At 44.2% G+C, this 23,514-nt stretch overlaps 1 protein-coding gene across 3 annotated transcripts in view; it reads left to right on the top strand.

The window, feature by feature from the left end:
• The window catches only part of Rbfox1 (RNA-binding Fox protein 1), a 27,712-nt gene extending 4,213 nt beyond the window's left edge, over window positions 1–23,499 (top strand). For 2 of the 3 annotated variants that reach the window (XM_066287203.1, XM_066287204.1), the window contains 8 exons: window positions 8,500–8,817; window positions 9,198–9,374; window positions 9,585–9,638; window positions 15,767–15,859; window positions 18,578–18,632; window positions 18,771–19,018; window positions 21,476–21,709; window positions 22,086–23,499. In XM_066287203.1, the coding sequence (XP_066143300.1) occupies window positions 8,500–8,817; window positions 9,198–9,374; window positions 9,585–9,638; window positions 15,767–15,859; window positions 18,578–18,632; window positions 18,771–19,018; window positions 21,476–21,709; window positions 22,086–22,130 (1,224 nt within the window). In that variant the 3' untranslated portion in view covers window positions 22,131–23,499. The remainder of the gene's footprint in view (window positions 1–8,499; window positions 8,818–9,197; window positions 9,375–9,584; window positions 9,639–15,766; window positions 15,860–18,577; window positions 18,633–18,770; window positions 19,019–21,475; window positions 21,710–22,085) is intronic. The other variant, XM_066287205.1, reaches the window with a different exon arrangement.
• The last annotated feature ends 15 nt before the right edge of the window (window positions 23,500–23,514 follow it).

The following is a 23,514-nucleotide window of genomic DNA, read 5'->3' as shown; positions in this document are numbered from 1 at the left end:
CCTCAGTTTCTGTCCAAGTTGGCGAACGTGATTTGCACGCGTATAATGCCAATTTGAGTTTTATTATTAATAGGATGATTTAGCTAGGTTCTTGGAACTAAAACCGACCGAATTAACTTTAAATTGCAAGAGCGAACCCATAAATCAGTCTCGGTCGAGGACCGCAGCTAGACGGCCCAGGGGCGTGCCCCCGGGCCCCCGATCTTCAGCTAAAAATGGGAAACGTTCGCGTGGAAATGCCGGATATCACGTGATTTTCCATGTACCAAGCGGATGCCTGATTAGAATCACCCTTCGGGGGTTCGGCACGCAATGTTGTGGAAGTCACACGGAGTGGACCGCCCCTGGACGCGGGGCAACGGTGTCTTATTCTAAAAGTGACAACGCTGCGACGGTTCCTTTGTCTAGTCGCCGTGTCAAAGTCAGGAGCGCGCCGCGTTGCCGCATCGTCTCGAGGGCGAGTTTTTTTTTCGGAATTCGCCGATTGCCGGTAATCGAGCGTATCCCGTGTGAGGCCGCGAACGGCGTCTCCGCCTCTGGTTAAATAATTGATACACAATCTGCAGTCATGTGGGTACCACTGCGACTAATTGAGCGTATTAACAGTAACTCTTGTTTCCACTCGGCTGGCTTAACATCTGCGCTCAGTTTCGAAAAATTCCTTATTCCACGTATGATGTGGCGTTGGGATCGCCTGGAAGGACTAGAAGCGACCAATGTCTCATCCGCACTTCGGACGAGCGAACCACTTGGGTTTTAATTTCGGAGAGTGGACGCTTTATTAGATAAAACTCATGGGGATCGTTTTACATCGGTATAAAGGAACAAACGGAAGTCGAAGCTCCATAATGTGTCTGGGTGTAAACGAAATGTTAGACGCGGGTCTGGGAGGGTTCTCCGCACGTCGAAACTCGTAAAAAACGGCCAATAAACGTTATCTCCGACTCGGCAACGTAAATAAGATTAATTAATTGGTTTGGGGTTGCAAGTTTATCTGCATGAAACTGAGGGTAAAAATCCCTTATCGGGATCGATAAGGGGACCCAGCGACACTTTCGTCATATCTCCGAGAATAGTAGAGGAATAATGGCTTAATTGTTGCCGTCTGCGGTTAAGAGATTTTTCACGATTGCGAGTGTCAAAGCTCATTCACTGATCCTTAACCTTCCGCCCTTATCAGGAGCGATACCGAATTGTTATTGAGAGAATGTATCAAAATTAAGATTTATCGACTTGAATATATTTGATTTTGGATAATCGTTATTTGCGTTAAACCTAGCGCGCTCCTCGTACCATCCTCAAGTGTTAGATCGATTCGATTACCGATCGAGACTGCATCAAAGTGTAATTCTCGATCGCAGCGAAAAAACCCAACTTGACAGTTTAAGAAACGCATACGTTGATGCTCTCATTCAGAATTTATAGCGCGGAATACGAAGACTGGCAAATTGTAAATAAATAATTAGTTGGAGCGGGTCCAAAACGTCTACTTTTGCATGTTAGTTTCGTTTCCTTCTGGTTTCGGCAGCAAATAATTCGCTTTTGCCGCCTCAAAAGAATCCCGAAGCACGCTAATCATTCATCAGGTGGTGCTCATTTTTTCCTTACCTCGTCACTGCCGGTGAGCATTGTGATGTTCGAATGAGTCCACGGCTCAAACCTAGTGGAACAAAGTGCCTTTTTGATTACCGCTGATTGTTACGAATTATTAACAATAGACACTTTCATATGTATGTGGAACACTTGTTCCACCGAGAGACTGTTGATCTCGTTATTATTCCTTCGCTTAGGCCTAATTAGCGAAGTGATCTAGTGCGAACGCGGGCGAACCTTGAACGGAAGAATTTTTTTCGCACGTGGCAACGTGGCGTGGTCCACTCGTTAAAACGTCATAGCGGCTCCGCGTGACAGCGGCGTGAGTGCGACGAGTTGACATTTCTGTCAGGCAGACGGCGCCGTGTTGCCAGAGGTTGGCCCGTCCGTTCGAAAGTCGAGCAAAAATTACCGGTTACGTTTAGGTTGTAACGTTCGAGGTGGACATTTTCATAAAAGCAATTTAATGGTCGAATTGTTTCGCTTTGCGAGGTCTTTTGTTCGCCCGCTGTTGGGAATTAATCCCGCGAAATAGACCTGGAAAATCAATGCAGCCTGCAAAATTAGCCCCGGCAATCAATCGCCTGTTACCGCGACTAATTGACCTCCATTATCAAAATGACAGGCGCGTTTCCATAGGCCTTCGCGATCTCCACTTCGGCGGCAATTTCTCGCTTTACTCCCCCCTACATTTAATATGGAGGAGGACAGTGGCAGAATAGTGGCCGGACTGTCCGCAGTTCGACGATAAAAACTGCCGTGTGCAAAACATTATCACCGCCGGGCCCTGTTGCGGATCTGGGGATTGAGGAGATTTAATTAAAAGGGGCGGCGCCCTCTGCGCCATCCCGAGGCACTTTTGTAGTCACTCTGGATGTGCAGGCTTTATCGACAAAGTATGTATCGAAAAGTCTGGAAACCCTGGCAACCATCCCGGGATGAATTATACTCCGGGCACGTGGTGGAGCATTCGGGGGGCGTTATCGAGCTGTTGCGCCCTACGCATGTTGCAAATAGCGGCACCTCCTGGAGACGGATTTTTGCTCGATTCGGGTGTAAACATTATAAATAGCGCTCCGGGCGAAGTATGTAAAAATTTTATGAACGGAGTTATTAAAAGAAAATCGGCCGTTGAAGTTAAAAATAAACTTTTATTGTTTCAACGGTGGGCGAGGCCGAAGAAATAAGAGCCGACAATGTGAGACCGTCGCCGAAAGATTTTTTTGTTTTTTTGCACCTCTCCCCGATGCGTCAATCGCCCATCGGTAATGACACAAAAGCGTGATCTATCGTTATGACGCGTCGAAAACGATCGATGCCAATTCTGTAATTGTTATCGGTAATTTGTAATCCGAGACGAGAAGGGGGTCGATACCATCAATATTCTTTCGGGTGTCAAGTGCGCATTCGCATTAAAACGATCCCAAGACCGATGAGCTGTGGCGCATTGAGTAAAAACGAGCGGGACAACAGTTTTTGGGGCGACGATTCCCCTTGGTCTTCTTTGTTTCCGTCCATTTTGTTTCCCCTCCCCACAGATCTTCAACGTCGCCAAGCTGCTGTCGCAAACGGCAACGTGGCAGCGCTCATTTGTCAAACCGTCATGGCGGCCCTGTTTGAAGGTCGCTCGAGGGCAACAAGGATGACGCGCGCCGACGGTGTTACCGACCGGAGGCTGCTGCGCCCCACACTTTGGTGCTCCTCGGCGTAGTAATGGTTTAAATAAATGAACGAGCTCTCATCTTTGGGTTTTTCCCTGGCCTCTTTCAGTCCCTTCGTCAGCGACTTCCCCCCAGATCCTCCGTTGCTCCCTCCGTTTCCAACGGCCCTAATAAACGATAGTCTGCACTTAAGCGAGAACATCTCTCCTTCGCCCGCTCCCTCACAGACCTTTTCCTGCCTCAGTTTCCGCAGGATTTAACATCGTTTGAGTTCAATTCCGAACCAAATTGCCCCGCAGAGGGCTCCATTAAGGTGAAAGCGAAAAAAATGAGCCTCTCCGATGATTTAGGGCTTTTAAATTTCCTGCCACATTATCTCGCCATCTTCTCTATTGAGGCCCGAATGGAAAACCTCGTTGAGTCCCATGGTAATGAAGTTTTCGCCCCGATGATGGTTCGACGTTTGGTCGATACTCCCTGGAACAAATCTGATGTTATTCGACAAATGTTTCAATGCAAATGAGCGTGTTGTTGATTTGCAAGAAATAAGCTGCCTGATGCTATTTTCTCTCGGTGGTCTTGATTCACTGGTATTACTGGTCGGTGGTTTTTAATGCCTCGTGAAGATTGGAATGTGCTCGTTGAAATCGGGTCTCGAAAGCGATCTCCGCCACTGTTTTGGGTCACTGATACGCCGAAGGTATTTCTAATTGTCCAATTGATAGTTAAAATAAACCGTTTAACGATCGGACTATTTATACATTCGCCAGCCTGGTTGTTTGTGCCACCGGGGACTTGGATGGAGGTATTGAAATTTTTCTAAAGGTTCTTTTGAATTCGACACAGCGAGCCCTTTTTTTCCCAGCGACTAGCGGAATCGGCTCTGTTTCAGTGGCGTTTCCGCCTCCGGGCTCCGCATTTCCCGGCATAGAACGAAAAAGGGATAAACGTTTTTGTCCGCCGGTTCATCCGCGAGTTCACAACGTGACTCCGACCTAACTCAGCCCTAATTAAAGTCAATTTAGAGGCGTATATAGACATCCTGGAATCAAGGACAAACTAACGAACTTAAGCGTTATTAAACGATTTAAATTCCTCGCAGCTGCCTCATGCATGGAGGCAAAACATAATTAAACAAGTACGCAATAGAAAATTAAAACCTCCGATTTAATTATACGTTTTATGCTTCATTGTGCCTCGCGCGCAGGTCGCGCTTATTTCGGAATTCAACCCGTTTTCGAACAGTCCGAACTCGTACAACTCGGCCATGGGGAGAGCGCCACCTCTGCCAGTTGGCCAGACGATGTACGGGGTGTCCGTTCAGCAGCCCCTCGGGTGCATTTGTGATTCCATAAAAAAAAATTCATTCCTGAGGTGGACCGTGTGGGGCTAGAGAAGGGGAATTTCGAGATTGCCTACCGGGCGTCCCAAAAAGGCGGAGTGGCACTAAAGTGTAATTAAAAAAATAATAAAAATTTTTTCACGTGGTAGTAGAATCCTCTCTTGAGCCTTGGATGGTTCCTAGAGCTTTCATCCTGGGATGCAGTAACACGAAGCCATGATTTTTGAAAGAAGTATTGGGCCATTTCATAAAAGGTCAATGCGGCAGTTAGCTCAGGCTAATCTTCGATAATTCTAGAGTGGATTTGACGCGTAAGATCGCCCGAGCAGGCGCACATACTCACTTAGCCACAAATGCATACAGGGTGTTCGCGATAGCGACCGCAACTTTCAGCTTTTCGATTCTACTAATTTTTTCTAAACAGGACGATGCGATTTTATGTCGGAGGACGGAACGAAATTCCGCTTTCTCCGTTTTGGTGTTACTCACGTATTTATCTCGAGTAAGACAACTGATTGTGCGAATGAAATATGAAAACGAGGAAAACTGAGTTTTCTTCCGTCGCGTGTCGCGAAAACACGCCGTTCTGTTTGGAAAAATCAAGGAAATCGAGGCCGAAAAAGTCGAAACTTTGAATCGTTGTCGCGAACACCCTGTGTGCGGTTCCGGCCAAACGAGCATTCCCATCTGCCCGAGCGATCTTACGTGAGAACCCTTCACAAAATCATCGAAGTCTAGCTGAAGCCAAGTGCGACATTAATTTCTTTTTATGAGGCTCCGCAAATGTCTAAAATGTCTTTTAAAACCTCGAGTCCCTGTGTCCCCGAACAAAAAGTCTGGGACTAATACAGGTTCGAGAGGGGATTACAATATCACGTGACAAAAACGAGGGCGACCCCGTTAAAAAAGAAAAAAAAATCGCGTTTTAGGACGTTGCGCATTTTTTTGGGACACCCTGTAGGGTTGTCATTATTTTTAAAATTCGCCTTTATTAGCCCCCCTTACATCCCCATAATTGTTTTTGTTTTTTTTTTGTTTTTTTAATCAAATGACGAACTAACTGACACGAGAGCGAGGGGGTCGTCAAAGGGACGCCCCGTATATCGAGTAATTACGGGGATTTGCCGTGGGAAGTATTCAGGGGAGTCCGCGCTGATTCTCGTTCGATCCAGCAAATTCACGGGGAAGTTCTCTAATTGGCGTACGGAGTCTTCGGTTGCGTCCCGTTTACACATCATTGAAGCTTTCAATCGTTCCGCCTCGGTTTATGTAACCACTTCCAGTTTGTTTACAAGACAAACGGACAATTTAAACATTGCGAGAGCCTCTAAACAAACAAGCAAACGGAGATATTAATACATATTTCTGTCGCCTAGGAAATTTATTCAAGTGTTGTGACACGTAGCAGATCTGGCCAAACTTTGATGTTCCAACAGGGCCGATTTTCACCCCCAAAGCGGCAACAAGGCGACGTTCACATGTCAAATCTGAGTGTCATCGATTTTCTCCCCGGAACACGGCGATGTTCACTTGTCAAACCGTCGCGTCGAGCCTCTCCGGTGTCGCGGCGTTGCCACGGTTCGTCGGTTTAATTTGAAAATTGCCGAATCCCGCCAACGAATACCTTCAACCCTTCGTGTAGGGTTTTTTTCTTTTAAACTTTATTCCTGAGAGTTTTAATATAGACCTGTTACCATACCGAAGCCCCGAATTACGCGCACTCAAATTCCAAAGGCAACGTTTGACTGATCCGTTGGTCTCGTGCCAGATTTCCTGGTTACCATCACACAATACATGACAATTAATAACAATGAACGTATGTACGTCATGTAGTAATAAAGTATGAATTAATAACGCGTTGCCGGTATTAATTGCCATCCCGCAGATGATGGGGTAAACGTTAATGGGTTTGCGAGCTCCTATACACCAGGGCAAATGTCTGAAGCTTACACTGCAGCATGTGATAAATAATGATCTACGCTTTAGTTAGAACATCAAAAGCGCAAATACGGCAGACACAAACCCCGCGATTAGTACCAGCGCATTATCCCTCATTAACCCCAGTTTTACGTTTATTTTTATGGGCCATTCGGCGGTTTTAGAGCTGTTTTTGAGAGCTTAATGGAGGGATGTTTGGATTGAATTGTAAAATGGCTGTTTAACAAAGAATGGTTCTAGAATAGAAGAGTTCCCTGAAGAGGGTTGCTGCAAGCAGGTGAACGCGCGCACCTAAATATTGAAGTACGTACGTACTTGACACGTTTCTCCCTTGTTGTATACGGCATGTTCGGCCTGTCGATCGATAACTTATTTATCCCTGTTTTTGTACAAAAATCCCAGTACAAATTGCGTGTTATGGCTCTATTGTAGTAGTTTTCCTTGGAAACGTCAATAAAGCCGAATGGAAGAAGGAAGCAAGGTGTGAAGTGTCGTTTAAAATTTTAAATATTTACTGTCTCCACCGGAAGACTTTTCTATAGGTGATAAAAATTTTATAGAAACTGAATGTATGGTGTATGTGACTTCCGACTGCTTGACATTCCGCTCCAAACTTGAAGCACCTCTGTTTAATATTAATCCCCCATTTCACTATGCGAGAGACGTGATATAATGGAAGAGGATGTGGTAGGATTTGAACAGGCACCTAATGATCGAGTGCGCCCCAATGGCAACTAAATTTATCATCTTAATTATTCAGAATTTAACGCGGGCTGATGGCCACTTTAAAGTTCCCACGGCATCTGCTTGTTTCGCGTAAAACTCAATTAAAATTGTCGTGTGAAATCGTTCTAGGCAAATAGAGCCATATGATGTGTGGTTCGTTTTAGCGAATTATAGTGGCAAATAAATGAAGAGAAACGTTAAAATCCCATTATGAGAAGAGGACCAATACTGTTTGTTCACTGCTGGTCTCGCGCCCATGATGCTATGCTTTGGTTTGCGGCTAAAAATCTACAAGTTTCCCGCTTCACGAAAATTTTGACTAGATGGCGAAGGCGCCTTACTGAAAGTTTACACGTTTTCGACAGCACGAGATTCTTGGTCGTATGGCGAAGGCGCCTCAGAAGCGAGGTTCGTTAGTCCAATCAACTTGGGACGCACGGTAAAGACACTCACTCCACCTTATTACATTCAACGAAAAAATCTCGGAGAGCATTAAATCACTTTTAATTATTGCTCAGCTCCTCGCACACACCAATCAAATATTTATGCTCGGCTCTTTGGTGAAGTGTTGTTTACCCAATTTTTATAGCCACTTTGCCTCGGAAAGGTTTACTGAGAATCAATAATAGGTTGCTTTGTTACACCTATAAATTATCCATTTTTCATTCCGCCATGTTTGGAAGCCATCTTTCAGCTCCCTTGGCACCGGCAATAAAAATAATTGATTCGTTTTCTAGATGCCTCTTAAGGTATTAAACGACCATCAGCGCACTGTATAAGGTCTTCTTTCTTGGAAACTAGTCCTAAATAAGAAGATATTCAGCAAGAAGCGGTTTAATAACGTCTTCCATCATCCATTAAGCTGATACATTCCACGGACGTCCCGGCGGGACATGATTGATGTCTATGATTGTGCCTCTGTCTAAGGCTCCAAATTCGTATTTAAACGCTTGTTTTGATTTAATACGTAGTTCATGAGAGTTTGTTCATGTTCTTTAAATACCTACGAGTGTAAGTATTCGTCCTCGGACGTATTTATGGAAATTGAACAAAATCGAAACGGTGAATGCCGTACGCTGAAATAGCACCAGAGGCATTCACCCCGGAGGGTGCACTTTCGCACCACAGTAACGACGTCGCGAGATGTATTTATGGAACATTTTCTTTGCCAACGGCGATGCGACATTTATCTTTGCTCTCTGCTTTTATTTTCAACTCTGAAATGTGTTCGTTTTTCAGCACGTGGTCCAGGCGGGCATGACAACGCCCTTCGGGGCCACCGCGCCCACGGCTGGTTTTCCCACGCAAAATGGAGAAGTGAAAGCGGGCGAGGAGAAAACGACGGCGCCCCTGCTGCCACCCCCCGCGGGTGCTCCCGCACCCGGGACCGTACCCTCTTTTAGTCCTCCGCCACCCCAAGGCGCTCCCACCCCCGAGCAACCCGCAGCACTGGTCGGCAACCCGGTGGCAGTCGCGGCGGCTGCTGCAGCAGCCATTGCGCAGCAACAACAGCAAAATCACGCGCAGCAAAGCTATAAATGTGAACCTTTGGCACAGGTAAAAATCCTATGCAGTGTGTTCCAAAGAAAGTGAGTTTCATAGAGACTGTGGAAATGGTGAAAAGAACTCGCCCGACCGTTGGTGCTCTTTGAAGTTTCTTCGGAACGTTCCGGATCTCGAGCAACTGTAACTCACTTTATTTGAAACACTGCATACCTGATGACGCACCAAAAACTGCGAAAACTGTATAAAACAATGTTCGATACATCCCTCCCATTGGCCATTGTGTTGCTTTAGTTCCATATATATCCGCAACTATGGCCGTTCTTGTCAAAAGTTTCAAAGATGGCGAACGGCGGCCGCATCTTCCTCTATGAATTATTTCACTTTTCCCATTATTCCGGAATTTGCCCTTTTCTACCACAACCCATTCTTAGGAGACTGAAATACAAGCAAACGGTACGGCACAGCAACCCACTTCAGAAGCTTCAGACAGCACCAAGACGGCACAAGGCACTCAGGCAGCTACAGATCTGGCCAACCAACCGAAGCGGCTGCACGTCTCGAACATTCCATTTAGGTTTAGAGACCCAGATCTTAGGGCCATGTTCGGTGTAAGTACCATAGAACTTATGCTCCTCTGCTCAGTATTCCTCTAAGCAACGTTCAAGAGGTATCGAGAATATGAACTGCTCGGTTGCTCCACCGTAGAAGTCATGTTCCTCTGTTCAGTATACCTCTAAGCAACGTTTAAGAGGTATCGAGAATACGAACTGCTCTTTTATTCACAGCTAGTTTAACTCATCTTTTCTCGTTGTTTGCAGCAATTCGGACCAATTTTAGATGTAGAAATTATCTTTAACGAACGAGGATCGAAGGTATGTTTCATTCATTCACTTAAAAGTATAAAACGTTTTTGAGCCGGCTATGTTGCTATTAAATTTTCTTTTCAAGTTTGAACTGTTCTATGAGAAAATTGGCTTTTAGTTTACAAGGCAAAGTATGTCAAGTCTGAACATGTTGCATCTGACTCCTTCAGACGGTATTAAATTGCAATAAAATTCAGTCAACGTGGGAGATGGATGTAAGGGCTTTGGGCTGGTCGTACTTTGTCGATCCATTGAATTTTAGATGTTGTTTATGGGCGGTAACTTCCTTTAAAAGCCTGTAGATCGCGCTTTTAAATCCGATCTCGACCTGGACCATTGTGTTTTAACTTTTTCCATGAATTGTTGCGATTTATCTGTAAACTTGTCTAACTAACTGTAATTACTACTATATTTTACTGTTGAAAACCTAGAGTTGTAGTTATGGCATGGCTTTCGGAAAATGTGGTTTATTGCATTATTCAACTTGAAACACGGCTTTTTGTGCTTAAATTAGATCTCGACATCAGTTCTACGGAATCCTACTTACTACATGTTCACTCTCTCGAGTTTTAGTTATAGCTGTCTATTAGGAGGGTAAATCGCGGTTGATCGGATCGCTCCTGTGCGACAAAGCAGCAAGGAACTGTTTCATTCTCATCAGTTGAGTTAGGAAAGTTCATTCGGAAAAATAGTCTCAAGATGATTCAAAGTTCTCCCACATGAAAAGATTCTTTTTGGGGGAGAACTCTCTGATAAAATGTTTACGGAGGATTCATACAGAGCATGCTACTGAATAGTTCCGTTCTAGTTCTCAGCCTCTATGAATCAAGTTGTAAGTGTAAGATAATCCATTCCTTGGATATCAGTTTTTGCAGGTTTTAATCAATGAAATATGTTTATATAAGGTATTCCAAAACGTTTTGCCAAACTTAAGGCGGTTATAGGGGATATGCGATAAGTAATTTGACATAGAAATCATTAGTCTAAAAGGAGCCGTTTCGATTCCAAAATCATTTTTCTTCAAAAACGTACTGTTAACTCGTTGACACCCGAGGACTTCTATATTTAGTTAATTTTTATTAAAAGCAAACAAAAAATTATAATAAAAGTTCAAAACTACGTTACAGAAATTTCTCCATTTAATTAGTGAACCGCGCACTCCTTCCCAACCGTTCCTCTTGGGGGGGCTGCAGGGGTTTCATACACCTACGTCGTGATTTAACCCAAGCGGTAATTTTCGATTTATCGTGGGTCAAGTGTCGACACTACGAGACGTTGCGTATTCGGACACAACCGGAAATGTACGCTCTAGAACATTCAAATTGCGTCCACATGTTGTCTGAACAGTGCCCCTTCTTCCTGGAATGCGTCTATGCCTGTACCTACCAGAAACCATATTCTATCAAACATATATAAAGTCCCCGGCGAGGGCTTTTTTGTCTTGAATGCATGCAAGCTGTTTACATAAAGAGATATTTGTGATTTATATACCACGATATTTAATGCGCAACCGCGTTTATCACTAATAACGATAAATGCGGTTGCGCAGATTGAGGAATGGTCCATAGCTCGCAGATCCGGTTTTCCGCCTTTGCTGCCCTGAAATCCAGTTCCGAGCGCTCTGGACTGGGGTGTGATTGGTGTAGACTTTAGTAATGAACTTGACAGCTTTTGACAGTGTTGGTGTTCTCGCCCAGTTCTCGATCGCCCGATGTTTCAGTGCGGGCGGTCGAACTCAAATTTCGGGCGTCAGCGATTTCTGGTAGGTCAAATTCGAAACAGTAAGCATGAAAAGCTGTAAGAATTCGCCTTGAATTTTGATTAGAACCAATAAAGAGTGTCGTGCGTTCCGCGTACGACCTTTAGTGACGCGTCCAAACGGGCTTAATTACTTGATGCGGCCTCGAACAGTCAGGCTAGATGCGATTACATACATAGACTCCCAGATAGGCATTAAAATCTGTTTTACTGTACGGTTACAGTGGCGCCGAGGCAAGTTTTTCAAGCTTCCTCCCCCGTTTCAATCGAATGTTCCGGTGCGCGCGCTGGCGTCCACAAACTACTTGCCAGAATCTTAGATGGTTTAAGTCAGTGGCGTAGCATTCCAATGATTATTTGTGTGAAACTTCTTCTGAAGTCGGACGGTGATTGAAGGTTGCTTTTGGAGTTTTTCAGCCAAAATAGCCTGTGAAAAAGCGGTACAGAGTCCAGGAACTAAAGTGAGGCTTTATTGCGGCCGGAACGTTCGTTTGAGAACTTCGCTTAGCTAGTTAGTTAGACGTCCGGTCAAGAGTTTCTGCGGTTTCTATGGGCGAGGGGGGGCAGGACTTTCCTCTAAACTGATGAGAATGTTCGAAATTAGTGAAGAATTGCATGAGAACTGTGACACAATCGAAGTGTACTTCAACCAAAAACGTAAAATCTTTGCACCAATTGTTCTATGGGCTTTTTTAGCGAATTACACCCTAGACTGTCTCAACATGTCACCCCTAGATTTGATGGCAGCAAAGCTGATCAAGCTCCTGATCACTATATTATACTACGTCTCGATGAGATCTACATTTATACAGTGTAATATTCTTATATGATGCATGTATTTACTACATCTCATCGTGTTTTTATTGGCGACATCCGCAGGTCTACGTGTTCGTACAAATCCGTGAGAACTGCGCGATGCCGCCAATGATTCAGAGCTGAACATCGCGTCTAATCTTCCTCGGTTAGAGGCGATTTCAGTCGATATTTATATATAAATTTACTGTTCAATTGTGCAATTTGACAATGACTTTAATGATACTAAACATGACATATGATGGCGTAGTGAAATTTTGGTTTCCCATGATTATAATGATTGTGCCGTAGCAGCTGTCAGATCGTTTTAACGTTTCGTTTAGTTCTTATTTCCTTTTTATTTATTATTTTTTTAATTATTGACATGTTCCTGTCAACTTCATACCCATCAGTTTTCGAGGGGCCGCGGAAATTCACGTTTTTGTCCATTGCAAATTTAGAAAATTGCATTTTTCTTGGCCGAGGCCCCACCCCCCCTCACCTAAACTGCAACTTCCCATCAGGACACTTTTGCCGAAGAGGCGGGGTTCGGCCTTGTGCGTGCCATAAAAATCTTAGATATCTTTTGCCTTGTGAATTTTCCTTATTTTTGAAACTGTCTGTTAATTATTTGTTTTTTGTGTGGTTTTAAACGGTGGTTTGGGATGTGTGCTCTAGATTTAGAAAGCTTCTAATTGATCATACACCCGCTTTAAAAATTACATAAATAATCAGTTCACCAGTAGTTGTTAGATATAACGTAACCAACCTTATCTTAACGCTCTCTCGTTTCATTCCATAACGTTTCACGTGGACTCTAACTCTAATTTTTTTCTTTAACAACCCTGCGATATCAGAGACTAAATTTTTATGGGCTGCAGCTCGAGTACAGGGTGAATCTGAAGTGGGGGCGTTTCCGCTGACGCGACGGGGACCTCAGAAAACCACGTAAAGCCTTTACGCGGCAGTTTTTCGAAATCTAAATGGCAACTGATATGCTTGTGTGAGAAAGGTGAAAAAAAGTGCGGGGACTTTTTTAATCATCTATTTGAATTAATTAAAATAATAACAAAAAAAAATGAAATTTTTTAATAAGGTCTCAAAGCTCCAATAAGGTAGCCCGCGAGATCACCAGACCTCAATCCATGTGACTTTTATCTGTGGGGGTCATATGAGAAGTTCGGCGTTCACAACTCAAATTTAGACAGTGGCAGAGCTGTGTGGACGGACAAAAAACGTCGCACAACGATTTCCTGGCAAAGGATCTTCTCTAACCGCATGTACAGAGTCGTGGTTGGGGGGGGGGGGGGGACCCATTGTGTAGATGCAACCAATGTTGACAATTTGGAACACCCAATTTAGCCAGTTTTGAAGTGAATAATAATTAAACGTTTTGTTATCGATTAAAACTTCCATGCGAGCACATTTCGGTTGTGTTTAGGATTTCGAAAAAATGTTACGTAACTGTTTTGCTTGGTTTTTAGAGGTCTACGTCGTGTTGAAACGAAAACCCCTACTTAAGGGTCCCCTTGCATAATGACGCTATAATTTAGGTGTTTTGTCTCGAATGCGGGACACGTTCAACTTGATTAAATGTAATTAATCATTGCAGTTGCACGGTGCATCGAAAGGGTGCAAGCGACCTAGAGGTTCTTGAACATATTCCCCTGAACAAACATTAGTTCTGAATTTTTTTCCATTTTTATTAGTTTTTTCCCTTTTTTACACTGATGAAAATTTTAAAAACTGCAGGAGGAGGGCTTCAAATGACTCCGCATGAATGGCTTTTCCGATATTTTTTTCCCAACCTTGTACGGGAAACTCAACCGGGAGGTTAACCGCCAGTTTACCCTTCAAATGATTGTCCCATTAGGTTACTCGATTCGTGAATAAACTAGACTTGGCTGGGAATATTGATTTTGGCCGATGTTTCAAATGAAATTTATTCCCGCTTAAAAATTTACCACGTTTAATGGAAATAAAATGTTCAGGCAATAGTGTCCGGTCCGTTTGACGTTTTCTCCCACTGTGTGACGTTCGGGTCAGTCCCTGACGTCATTCTAATATGGCCGCCAGGGCTTTTTGTAGCTAATTCTATGTGAGTTATTGTTGGATGATATTGAGGAGTTGCATTGAATGTTAATTATGAACCGAACAAGAAGCATCGATAGATTATTTCGAAAAACGCTTGGAAGCTTCGTGATATGAATTACAATGGGGCTTCAAATTGACTGCATTACAGTGCCTATCTATCGCCCCGTCCTGGTATGTTGCCAGGTTGTTCAGTGCAAACGAGTTTTGCGCACGCAACCAGGCATACACCAAAATTACTTTCAGGTTCTACTTCGTCATACAGGGTGGCTCAGATCTAAAGCTTTCAGTACCTGATCTAAGCATCGCGCCCTTGTAATGTGGGTTTTTTTTCTTTAAAGACCGCCAAGTTTTCTTTCAAACGAGGCGTCACGTGGCCCAACTTATCTGTCTTATTTCACCGGTGTTTATGTGTTTCGGCATTGAACGTGGCCAAAACTTCAGTCAGTCAAATGGTCTAACCGTTCAAACCGTTAGATAGGTAGCGGGGCTGTGGACATCAGTCCTTAGGTCAGATAGTCCTTTCAAATGCCGAGGTGTTTTCACCACCAGCTCAAAGACGGATGAGCGATTTTTTCGGATCGATTGACCGTTACGTCAAAACCGACTGGGAAAATTAGCTGGACAAGGGTACCGCGGCGGGGAACGTTTGGCCTCCGCTCGGTACTCGATCGTGACGTCAGTTTGATCGCGCGCAAACGCGTGATCCTCAGTACTCCTCCGAGGTGAAATCGCGTGAATGAAATAGCGCAGAGTCCAATTTTGGCGATTTTTCGCGTAATCACATGGGATCAAGAAGAGCTTTCTACGTATCTGAAGGCACATCTCCAACCGTTTAAAAACCCAGAGCTAGACTGTCCTGTTGCTGAACACACCCAAACTACAGAATCGTCTAGTCGATGTTGATGTAATTGCCTTGTTAATAGCAGTACTATTTGACTAACGTTTATTTAGATTAAAAACCAGTATCTTGTTCAGGATTGGCACTTTCCATTAACCATTTTTTGAAATATATATACATAGATTATATTATATATATATATATATATATGTATGTATGTATATATACATATATATTATATATATATTTATATATATAAATAAGAGAGCTGGATTTGTTTCCATTATTATTTGAATTTGAGGTCCTTTTTTCTGGTTAGATAGTTCCTCTAGGTATAGGCTGGAACGTTACTGTGGTTGTCGCTGTTTTACAGCCAGAAATGACGTTGCAATTTAATTTGGTTTCAATGATCAAAGAAAGCCCCCAGAAGTCTAGTGCGAATTTAGCCCCCCTAGGAATCGATCTGGTCACCAGCGATTTGAAATGAGCGCAGCAAGATCGATTTCTAGCGGACGATACGTAAATTATATCTGAACTTTTGAGTGCGGAATGAGGCTTCTAGACAAGAGGCATGTCTAATGTCTAACGTCATCATGTCATTGCACGAGTTTGAAGAGCTGTTTATAATGCATGTTTTGTCTGTCTCTGCATGCAGGGGTTCGGTTTTGTAACATTCGCAAATAGTGGGGATGCAGAGCGCGCACGCGAGAGACTCCATGGCACCGTTGTAGAGGGGAGGAAGATAGAGGTGTGCATGAGAAATATAGCTCTACGTGTAGCACTGGCCTGTCCCGTCCCTCCCCGGTAAAACAAGGTCAAAACCCCCGTGTGGCTGGCTTGCTGGCTTTAGTGACTAACTCGACGGTAGCACCAAACTCCCGCTTCACACGTGTTGTTTTGACATTCTTTTGCCGCACACACTGTTGTCAGTTACTCTTTTTTATTAAGTACTAAGTAATCATTTATTCAAAACTAAAGTGAGTCCGTTTAATGGCAGACGTGACAGTTGTTGTTCCGATCTCCCTCTCCGCCCCGCTAAAGGGCCGCCGCGGAGGTAAGTGGATAAGGCCAGGGGGGGCACCGCCACCGCTCCCGGGCTCGGGCGGGGGCCCTGGCGACGCCCCATTCCAATCTTAACAGTTAAGTCGCGGGCGACAAAGGGCCTCTAGGTTCAACGCTGCTGTCCTCCCCTTTGTAGTTAAAAGTTAACGGAACCAGTCGCAAACCTCGCCCGTTCGGCGACTTCCCACCACCAAACCCGTGGACTTTGCCTTTGATTCGTATACTCACCCCCCTGCGTCCGGTGGTAGCGATGCCAAGCGAAAATGGCTCACTTCCCTCGAAGTGACCAATGTAAGGGACGATGACGTGACAATAATAAAACTCGAGAAAGTCGGCCTCGGCGAGATTGTTGATTGGACTCCGGCCGCATACACACGACGAGCAAATTGATCAAATTGCTGATTAACTTTTACGTCTAATCTCCGCATGTGTCAAATCTCATCAAGTACCAGTTTCAAATGTTCGTTATTTCAATTCTCTACGTGCCAGAACTGCTGATATTGCTATCTCACTCTCGTATGGAGCTCCTGGTTGGGCAGCCGCCGTGATAATCGCGGTGGCGCCATCTGCCAAGAGTCGCCTTCACTGTGAAAAAGCGGGATCTTTGAACTGTTTCGAAGTCATTAAAGTGTTTTTTTCTTTATGAAACAACGCGGAATGTGCGATCCAAAGGGGCGAAAGCCTTCTGTTGCCGAGGGTAGGGGGTCTCAGTATGCGCATCAAAAACCCTTGAAAATAAAGCGTAAAGTTTCGGTTGAGAACATCAGAGGTGGGAAGTCTCAATGGGTATTGACAAGAACAGTGGGAGCTGCGGAGAGACTTTAAAGGCCCATTGGATGACCTGTAGGTTTAGTTATCGATTAAGTTAATTAAGGTTACGGATAAGCGATCAACGTTCCTATCAATCTTCCTTTTTACCGGATTTTTAATAGGCTTTACGAGCATTATTCCTGCTGCATGTCTGTGTGTATTGGTTCGAATGGGTTCAGAGACGGTGCGGGTTCCACCGTTGCGCCTCACTTATTCTCCGTACCCGGTAAATAAATCCATTCTCTGTGTCCGCGTTTCATACATGACTCTCTCGCTAAATTTGCTTTCGGAGAGTTTTCAAATAACAGCGAGTTGTGCAAGTAATTTATTCCTAGTGCAGGAGTGACTGTGCGAGCTCCGATCAGAGTTCGCGCAAGAGAATTTGCACGATCAAAAGGGCGCCGACGTTTAAAAAACAACTGCCTAACACTGTTGAAACAAACGAAAACTGTTGTTACGTCAATTGTTTCTCGAACATGGCGTCATTTTGGTTTGCGGCGACGCCATTTTGGGGGAATGAGGTTGCGATAGATCGTCGGAGAGGTAATTTTGCGCCCTCCCTAAATGTGCAACAATATCCGCTTTTTTTTTTAATTTAATATAAGAAAATGTGGGTTAAAGGGGGGATGTAGTAAAAACGTCTTTGTTGCGTATGCAGAATGGAGTTAAAGTTATTTACTAAATAAATGTCAGAAGTTCCCCATTTTTGGACCAATGCAAGGACAGTTGAATAAGAAGTAAACAAATAAATTTAACGTGCCACTAATCATTGATTTTTTCCATTAAAGCCGTAAAAGGAATTTTGGTCGCTTAAGTCGCCCCATTTTAGGTAGCATTCTAAAGAACTTGTAACAAGCGATTTTGGTCCGAGGACTGTAAAAGTTTAGTTTTATGGCCCAAGTAACCCGGATATTCGGTTTCAGCAACCGTTTTCCGAGGCTAATTTTAAATTGAAATCGAGCTGAATTGCCTGCGATCTAGGTAACCTACACCATTTCGACTCGCATTAGTGCTTAGTCCTAGAATGTTACTTATCTGAAAAAAAAATAATATTTTTTATTTGGCACAGCTGTCGTTGCGTCACTCAGATTACTGCTCTCCATGGTGTAAAAAATGTTATTTGCGAGGGGCGGTCGGGATTGAATATTTCCTGTAAATCAAATTCAGGCATTTAATTAAATTCAATGTTGGCAATAAATAAAACGAACGCGCTTCGATGAAGTGCATCTAAATTCGCGAGTGAAATATTTATCGGATGTTGATTCAATTGGCACGACTTCAAAAACTCATTTGCTCGATGGTAAAACATGTGAAAATTTGCGATAAATCCGGTGAAAATCTCCAATTACAGCTTGCCTGACTTTGGTATAGTCTCGAGTGTTAGTTGTTAGTCAGTTAACTGTAGCAATTATGGTTCGGGCGATGTCTGCTTTGGTCAGCCGTAGCAGGTCCTTGCCCGACATCTAATGCAAGCACTTGTCTTCGGTTGCTCCTCTAAAATTGCCAATAACACGTCAACGGTAGGATGAAGACAAGTGGGTGTATTAGATCGCCTGTCGATGGTAACTGATCGGATTTCTTATTTTTTGACCAGGTAAACAATGCGACAGCTAGAGTACAAACCAAAAAACCCCCGGCACTTCCTACAGGTAAGAAACTGGACCTTTTACTAGGCCGCCCTTACACTTTTTCCATGAAAACTCGCAAGAGCGAACACCTCCACCTTTCAAACTACCAAAAAAACGCAACTCAACACTGAATCTAACGAGACAAACCTTCTCCTCTAGTTCCTGTGATTCCCTGGCCGGCAGACGCGGCCGCCCTAAGAGCGGGTGTGGCGGCGATTCAGCGCGGAAGGGCGCGTGCCGCCTATCCGGCGGCGGCTGCTGCGGCCGCTGCCTTTGCCCGACCACCTCTGGCAGGCGCTTTGGGGTACACTCCTGTATTGAACACCCTCCCGGTGGAGGGAGGGGTCTACTACGACCCGTTTTTGGCCGCTCACGCTGCTGACCCCAATTACGCAACCAGGCTCCAGGTAAGGACACACGTAACTGTAAAAAGAGGTCGGTTCGTGCGTCCGTCCTTCGGCGATTTCATCGGCAGGTCGTCCGGTGAGGTGCTCAGGGTCGAGCACGTCCAGAAAGGTGCTCGATATATGGGGTGTTCTGTATGAAAAAGTGGGGGTTTAAGACTGCCAGAAGTGGCGAAAGTAGCTCCACGAGGTTTTGAAATTTGGCGTCGATCGCGGAGGCAGTTCAGTGCCGCGATTAAGGGAGGGGGGGGGGATAATGAATGGGTGAGTGACCATGGGCTCGTGAGGGCGATTACACTGTGTTTTCTAAGAAAAAAGTAGAATTTTGGCCTTTCGTATCGCCGGATGGCGGATGGACGAGAAGAATCTTTTTTCGTATAAATGTGCGTTATTCATATTTTTATTAAGGTAAAACGTCCTAAAAGGACTAAGATAAGACAATTTCATCACATGACTGGGCCGGACCGCGCAAAATCCCGTCCTTATCTCGACCTGTGGCCCGATTCTTGGACACGCAGCTCAATGCTCCCCCGGGAAATTCGTTCAAATCACACGTTTTTCGCTGACTTTGCACACGTCTGCATCGTTTTAACATTGTGACGTCATTTCCGGGGAACTTTCCGCTCTCCAGGTTCAAGAATCGGGCCCCGATTCTGTATTCCGGCGAGCAGAAGGGTTCCCGCCGGGTTACGTCACAGTCGCCTGTCAAAACGGTATTGACTTGAGGGACGTTAACGATAGTAGGCGCACGTGATTTTCGACGTGCCCCTGCTGACGCATTGCGGTGCGTCGCGTCGAGAATCGGGCCCCAGGAGAATTTGAAAAATCGGCCTTGTGGTAAAAAGATTCCTGCTATTGTAAGCAATATTGGTTTCATTCCAATCATTTTCTATGGGTCGGACGTAACAGCATGCAGCTGTTGTTCGTATGAATTATTGCAGTTTGGGAATTTGTAATCAATTTATATTAATTGCAAATAATGGCCGGTAGCTTTCGAATTTTTGCTCCCATCGCATCGGGAACCTTGATCTTTGATCGGTATCAGAGCCAGCATCTAAGGCCCAGAAAATTCGTAAAAATATGGGAATGTGGATGGGTTTTTTGGGCGTTTCTCTGTAAATATGTGTGTAATATGTGTCTATGAGCTGTTCCGTTTTCCTAAATGTTGGTGTAAGAAAACTGCTCAAAAAAAAAACCGGAACGGCAAAATTTTCGGTGATTTTATCCGACAAAGCAGCCGCTGGAAGTCGGTTGATTCGGGAATCACAGACGAACGGGCAAATTCTCGACCAAAATATCTGGACGCTATACAGGGGCAAAGGAAAGTGCCACGCAAAAATGTCCATCATCTGCTCGCTTTGTGGCAACGATTATTGGCAAACACCTCTCCCTATTTAAACGAATTAAATGATGTCCGAAAGGCCACTTCTTGCAGAAGCGGTGACGTAAACTGGGTGTTTTTGCCCCGGAAAAGAGAAATTTCAGGAACCAGATTTTCGTAACCCTTTCGTCATACGAACTCCCAAAAATCATCAGAAAATGTGCCGTTTCGACTATTTTTTGAGAGCGGTCTGTTTATGTATATAATTTAATATGGGGTCAGCTTTGATGATAATTGTACATGTGACTTATATGTGTCAACCGAGCTGTCAGGCCATTTCTGTCGAGCTGTTTCTGTCAACGTCTAATGAAGAGACAAACGACTGGGAATGCCTATTTGACAGATTCTGTGTCGGCGAATTCCATCGAACTACTCGCCTCGGAAGTTTGTTTAACGCGTCGATAAATAATGAGACAGTAGCCGTCCGAGGGGCCGGTGAGTTCGGTGGAAACCGCCATAACTGTAATATCCAACGAAACGCAGTGCGGTGCTCACTTCCGTGTTGATTGATATGTGGATTGCTCCATATGGATTGATTTGAATTTTGGTCGATATGGAACAAACTGCGTATTCAAACGAGTAATGGAAATCAAGCTACTGCCGCACGACAGTCATTAGCCACATCTAGACCCATTGAAATGCGCTCAGTAACTTTGCACCGCCACTTCGTCATTGGTAATGCCGATGGTCAATTTCGGCGCGGTGTTACTCAAAGGCGGCGGGACGGCGTCGACGTCGCTCCCAATCGCAGTAAATTGCCCGTACGTCGATTTTAGTCGATGTGGTTTTAAAATTGAATGCGGCCTCTGGCGGGCAAAACGCGAACATAAGCAATTTTGACTTAGAGAATGACAAGTCGTGACAGCCGAGGTTGCGTTTTGCCACCGCGGTTCGTCTCGCGGCGCTCTCGTCGGTGGTCAAAATTTACACGGGACAAGAGCCGAAACGCGAGACGTCCCCTCTCGACTGGACGCTGTCCGCGGAGTCCTTTCTACCGTTAAACACACAGCCTACACACTGCCCCACCTCTAGATGGCGCTTTAGATATGCATGGCTGTGCATGGCCTGTATTGTTTTAGGCGGCGGCAGCAGCCGCAGCGGCAGCCCCCTTACTAAAAACGCCCCTGTCGACTGCCCCGCAGGCTAGCTACGCAGCGGCGGCGGCTACGTACACTGCAGTGGCGGCGCGATATGGAGCAGCGGCTGCAGCGGCACAGCCGGTAGCCGGATACGCAGCAGCGGTTGGATACGGCAGGGACTACGCGACGGACCCCTATTTAGGACATGGAATCGGACCAATGGCTGGTTATGGGGTGGGTATCTGATACGCCGGGGGCGCCTGACACCTTCTTTGCATGGATTTATCTTAGTTTTGTGCGGAGTTGGGCGGCAAATCCGCAAAAAAATAATCGGTCATTTTTGTTCCCGACAGTAAATAAAGATGACTTGAATTTTTCTGGGACACCCTGTTGATCTTATTTCAGAGCGGAGATCGGGAACAGGGTGATAATACTAACAGAATCGTAGAGAGCCTCAGAAATTTGTTATTCAAAGAGTTCCAATACTAAAGGGTGTTATTGTATACGTAAGGTAGTACCGATATCTAATTTTGCATGCCTCCTCCTGGTAATTTGGCCACGAGGAAACCCACACGATCCTTCTCTCGAGTACATGATTATTGTTTTGCAGGCAGCCGTATATCGCAGTGGCTACAACAGATTCGCACCCTACTAGACATATCTGCATCTACCTAGGGCCTACGATTATGAACAAATCATCAAAATACTCAAAACTGCTGTTTTCGTTTTTGTGTAATTGTTTATTTTGTGTACGGCGTACGAGCACAAGTTAAGCACAAAGTTAAGAGACGAATTGGAGCCAAAGAGCTGTAACTCACATTAATTTAAGCCCTTGTGATAGCTCATCTAACCTTGCTCTCTAACTTATTTTTTATCTCTTTTTGTTTTACAATTTTTCTTTAGTTATTCGGACATCACGACTGTTTTTTTTTTGTTTTTATTGACAAGCAGGGTCACGTGCCACCTGAAATCCTTTCCTGCCGCCCTGTATACTCTAACTATATTTCGGTTCGCTATTATATTTTTATTTTACGTTTTATTTTGATTTTAAACGATTCCAGAAAACGAGAAATAGGGAAAATATTACACGCGACTGCTATAATTTACTCTTGTTATAGAATAAGTTTAGTTTTAGGCCTCACGGCACACGGGCAGTAATACATTTATTTTTACGTATAAATCGTTTACCACAGGGTGGACACAAACCACTGCAACTCTTTGGTAATGTACCATACGACAGCTCAACCACTGCACAGTAATAAACTTAATGATATCGGACCTACTCGGATTTGTGCCGCCCTGCGACCTTTTGGTGTAAACATTTCTGTTGTCCTTTATTTTTTGTACAGTAGTAGACGTAAGGATGGAAGCAATTTTTCCATGATGAGTTGTAATTTTACTGTTAAGGTCTCTCTCCCTATAGGGTGATGTCAAATATTCCTTAACCTACAAATGTTCAGTTAATAGTTTGACCCATCACCCTGTATTTTGATACTCTAATACATACAAAGTTATTATTAGGGCCATTATGCCTGCATAACATATCGAGGACGTTATTCTCTCTATTAAGTATAGTTTGTATATGTAGGTTTCAGTCTATCCCTCTCTCTTCAGGATGTATTTTCGTAATAAATAAGCTCTCTATGATTTTTGTGATTCGAATATTGTTAGGGAATACTCATAATAACATGTGCCACAAGTGAATCTCACGTTAGGAATAAAGACATTCATATTCGTTCGAAATTATTATTATTATTATCGAGTTTCTCTTCTAGTCGGTGTAAATATTTTAATGACGTTACACACGTAGATGAGTTATTCACCATAGTTTTTCTATTGGGTAAAAACAGTTTTTGGAATATTCCTGAGTATAACTTCGAGAGAAACTACGAGTAGTTCAAGCACAAAATGTTCATTAACCAACTCGGATAATTCTAGATTCGTTTGAATAATAATTGTTTCGATTTTGTATCGTGAATAAAGCGAATGGAGGATGTGAGGTTAATAAAGATATTATAGCCCAAGGGTTGCGTTTCTCA

Source organism: Euwallacea fornicatus, chromosome 11, assembly GCF_040115645.1.
Source record: "Euwallacea fornicatus isolate EFF26 chromosome 11, ASM4011564v1, whole genome shotgun sequence".
Lineage (NCBI taxonomy): Eukaryota > Metazoa > Arthropoda > Insecta > Coleoptera > Curculionidae > Euwallacea > Euwallacea fornicatus.
Note: the sequence above shows the minus strand (reverse complement) of the source record. Positions and strands in the feature narration are given on the sequence as shown.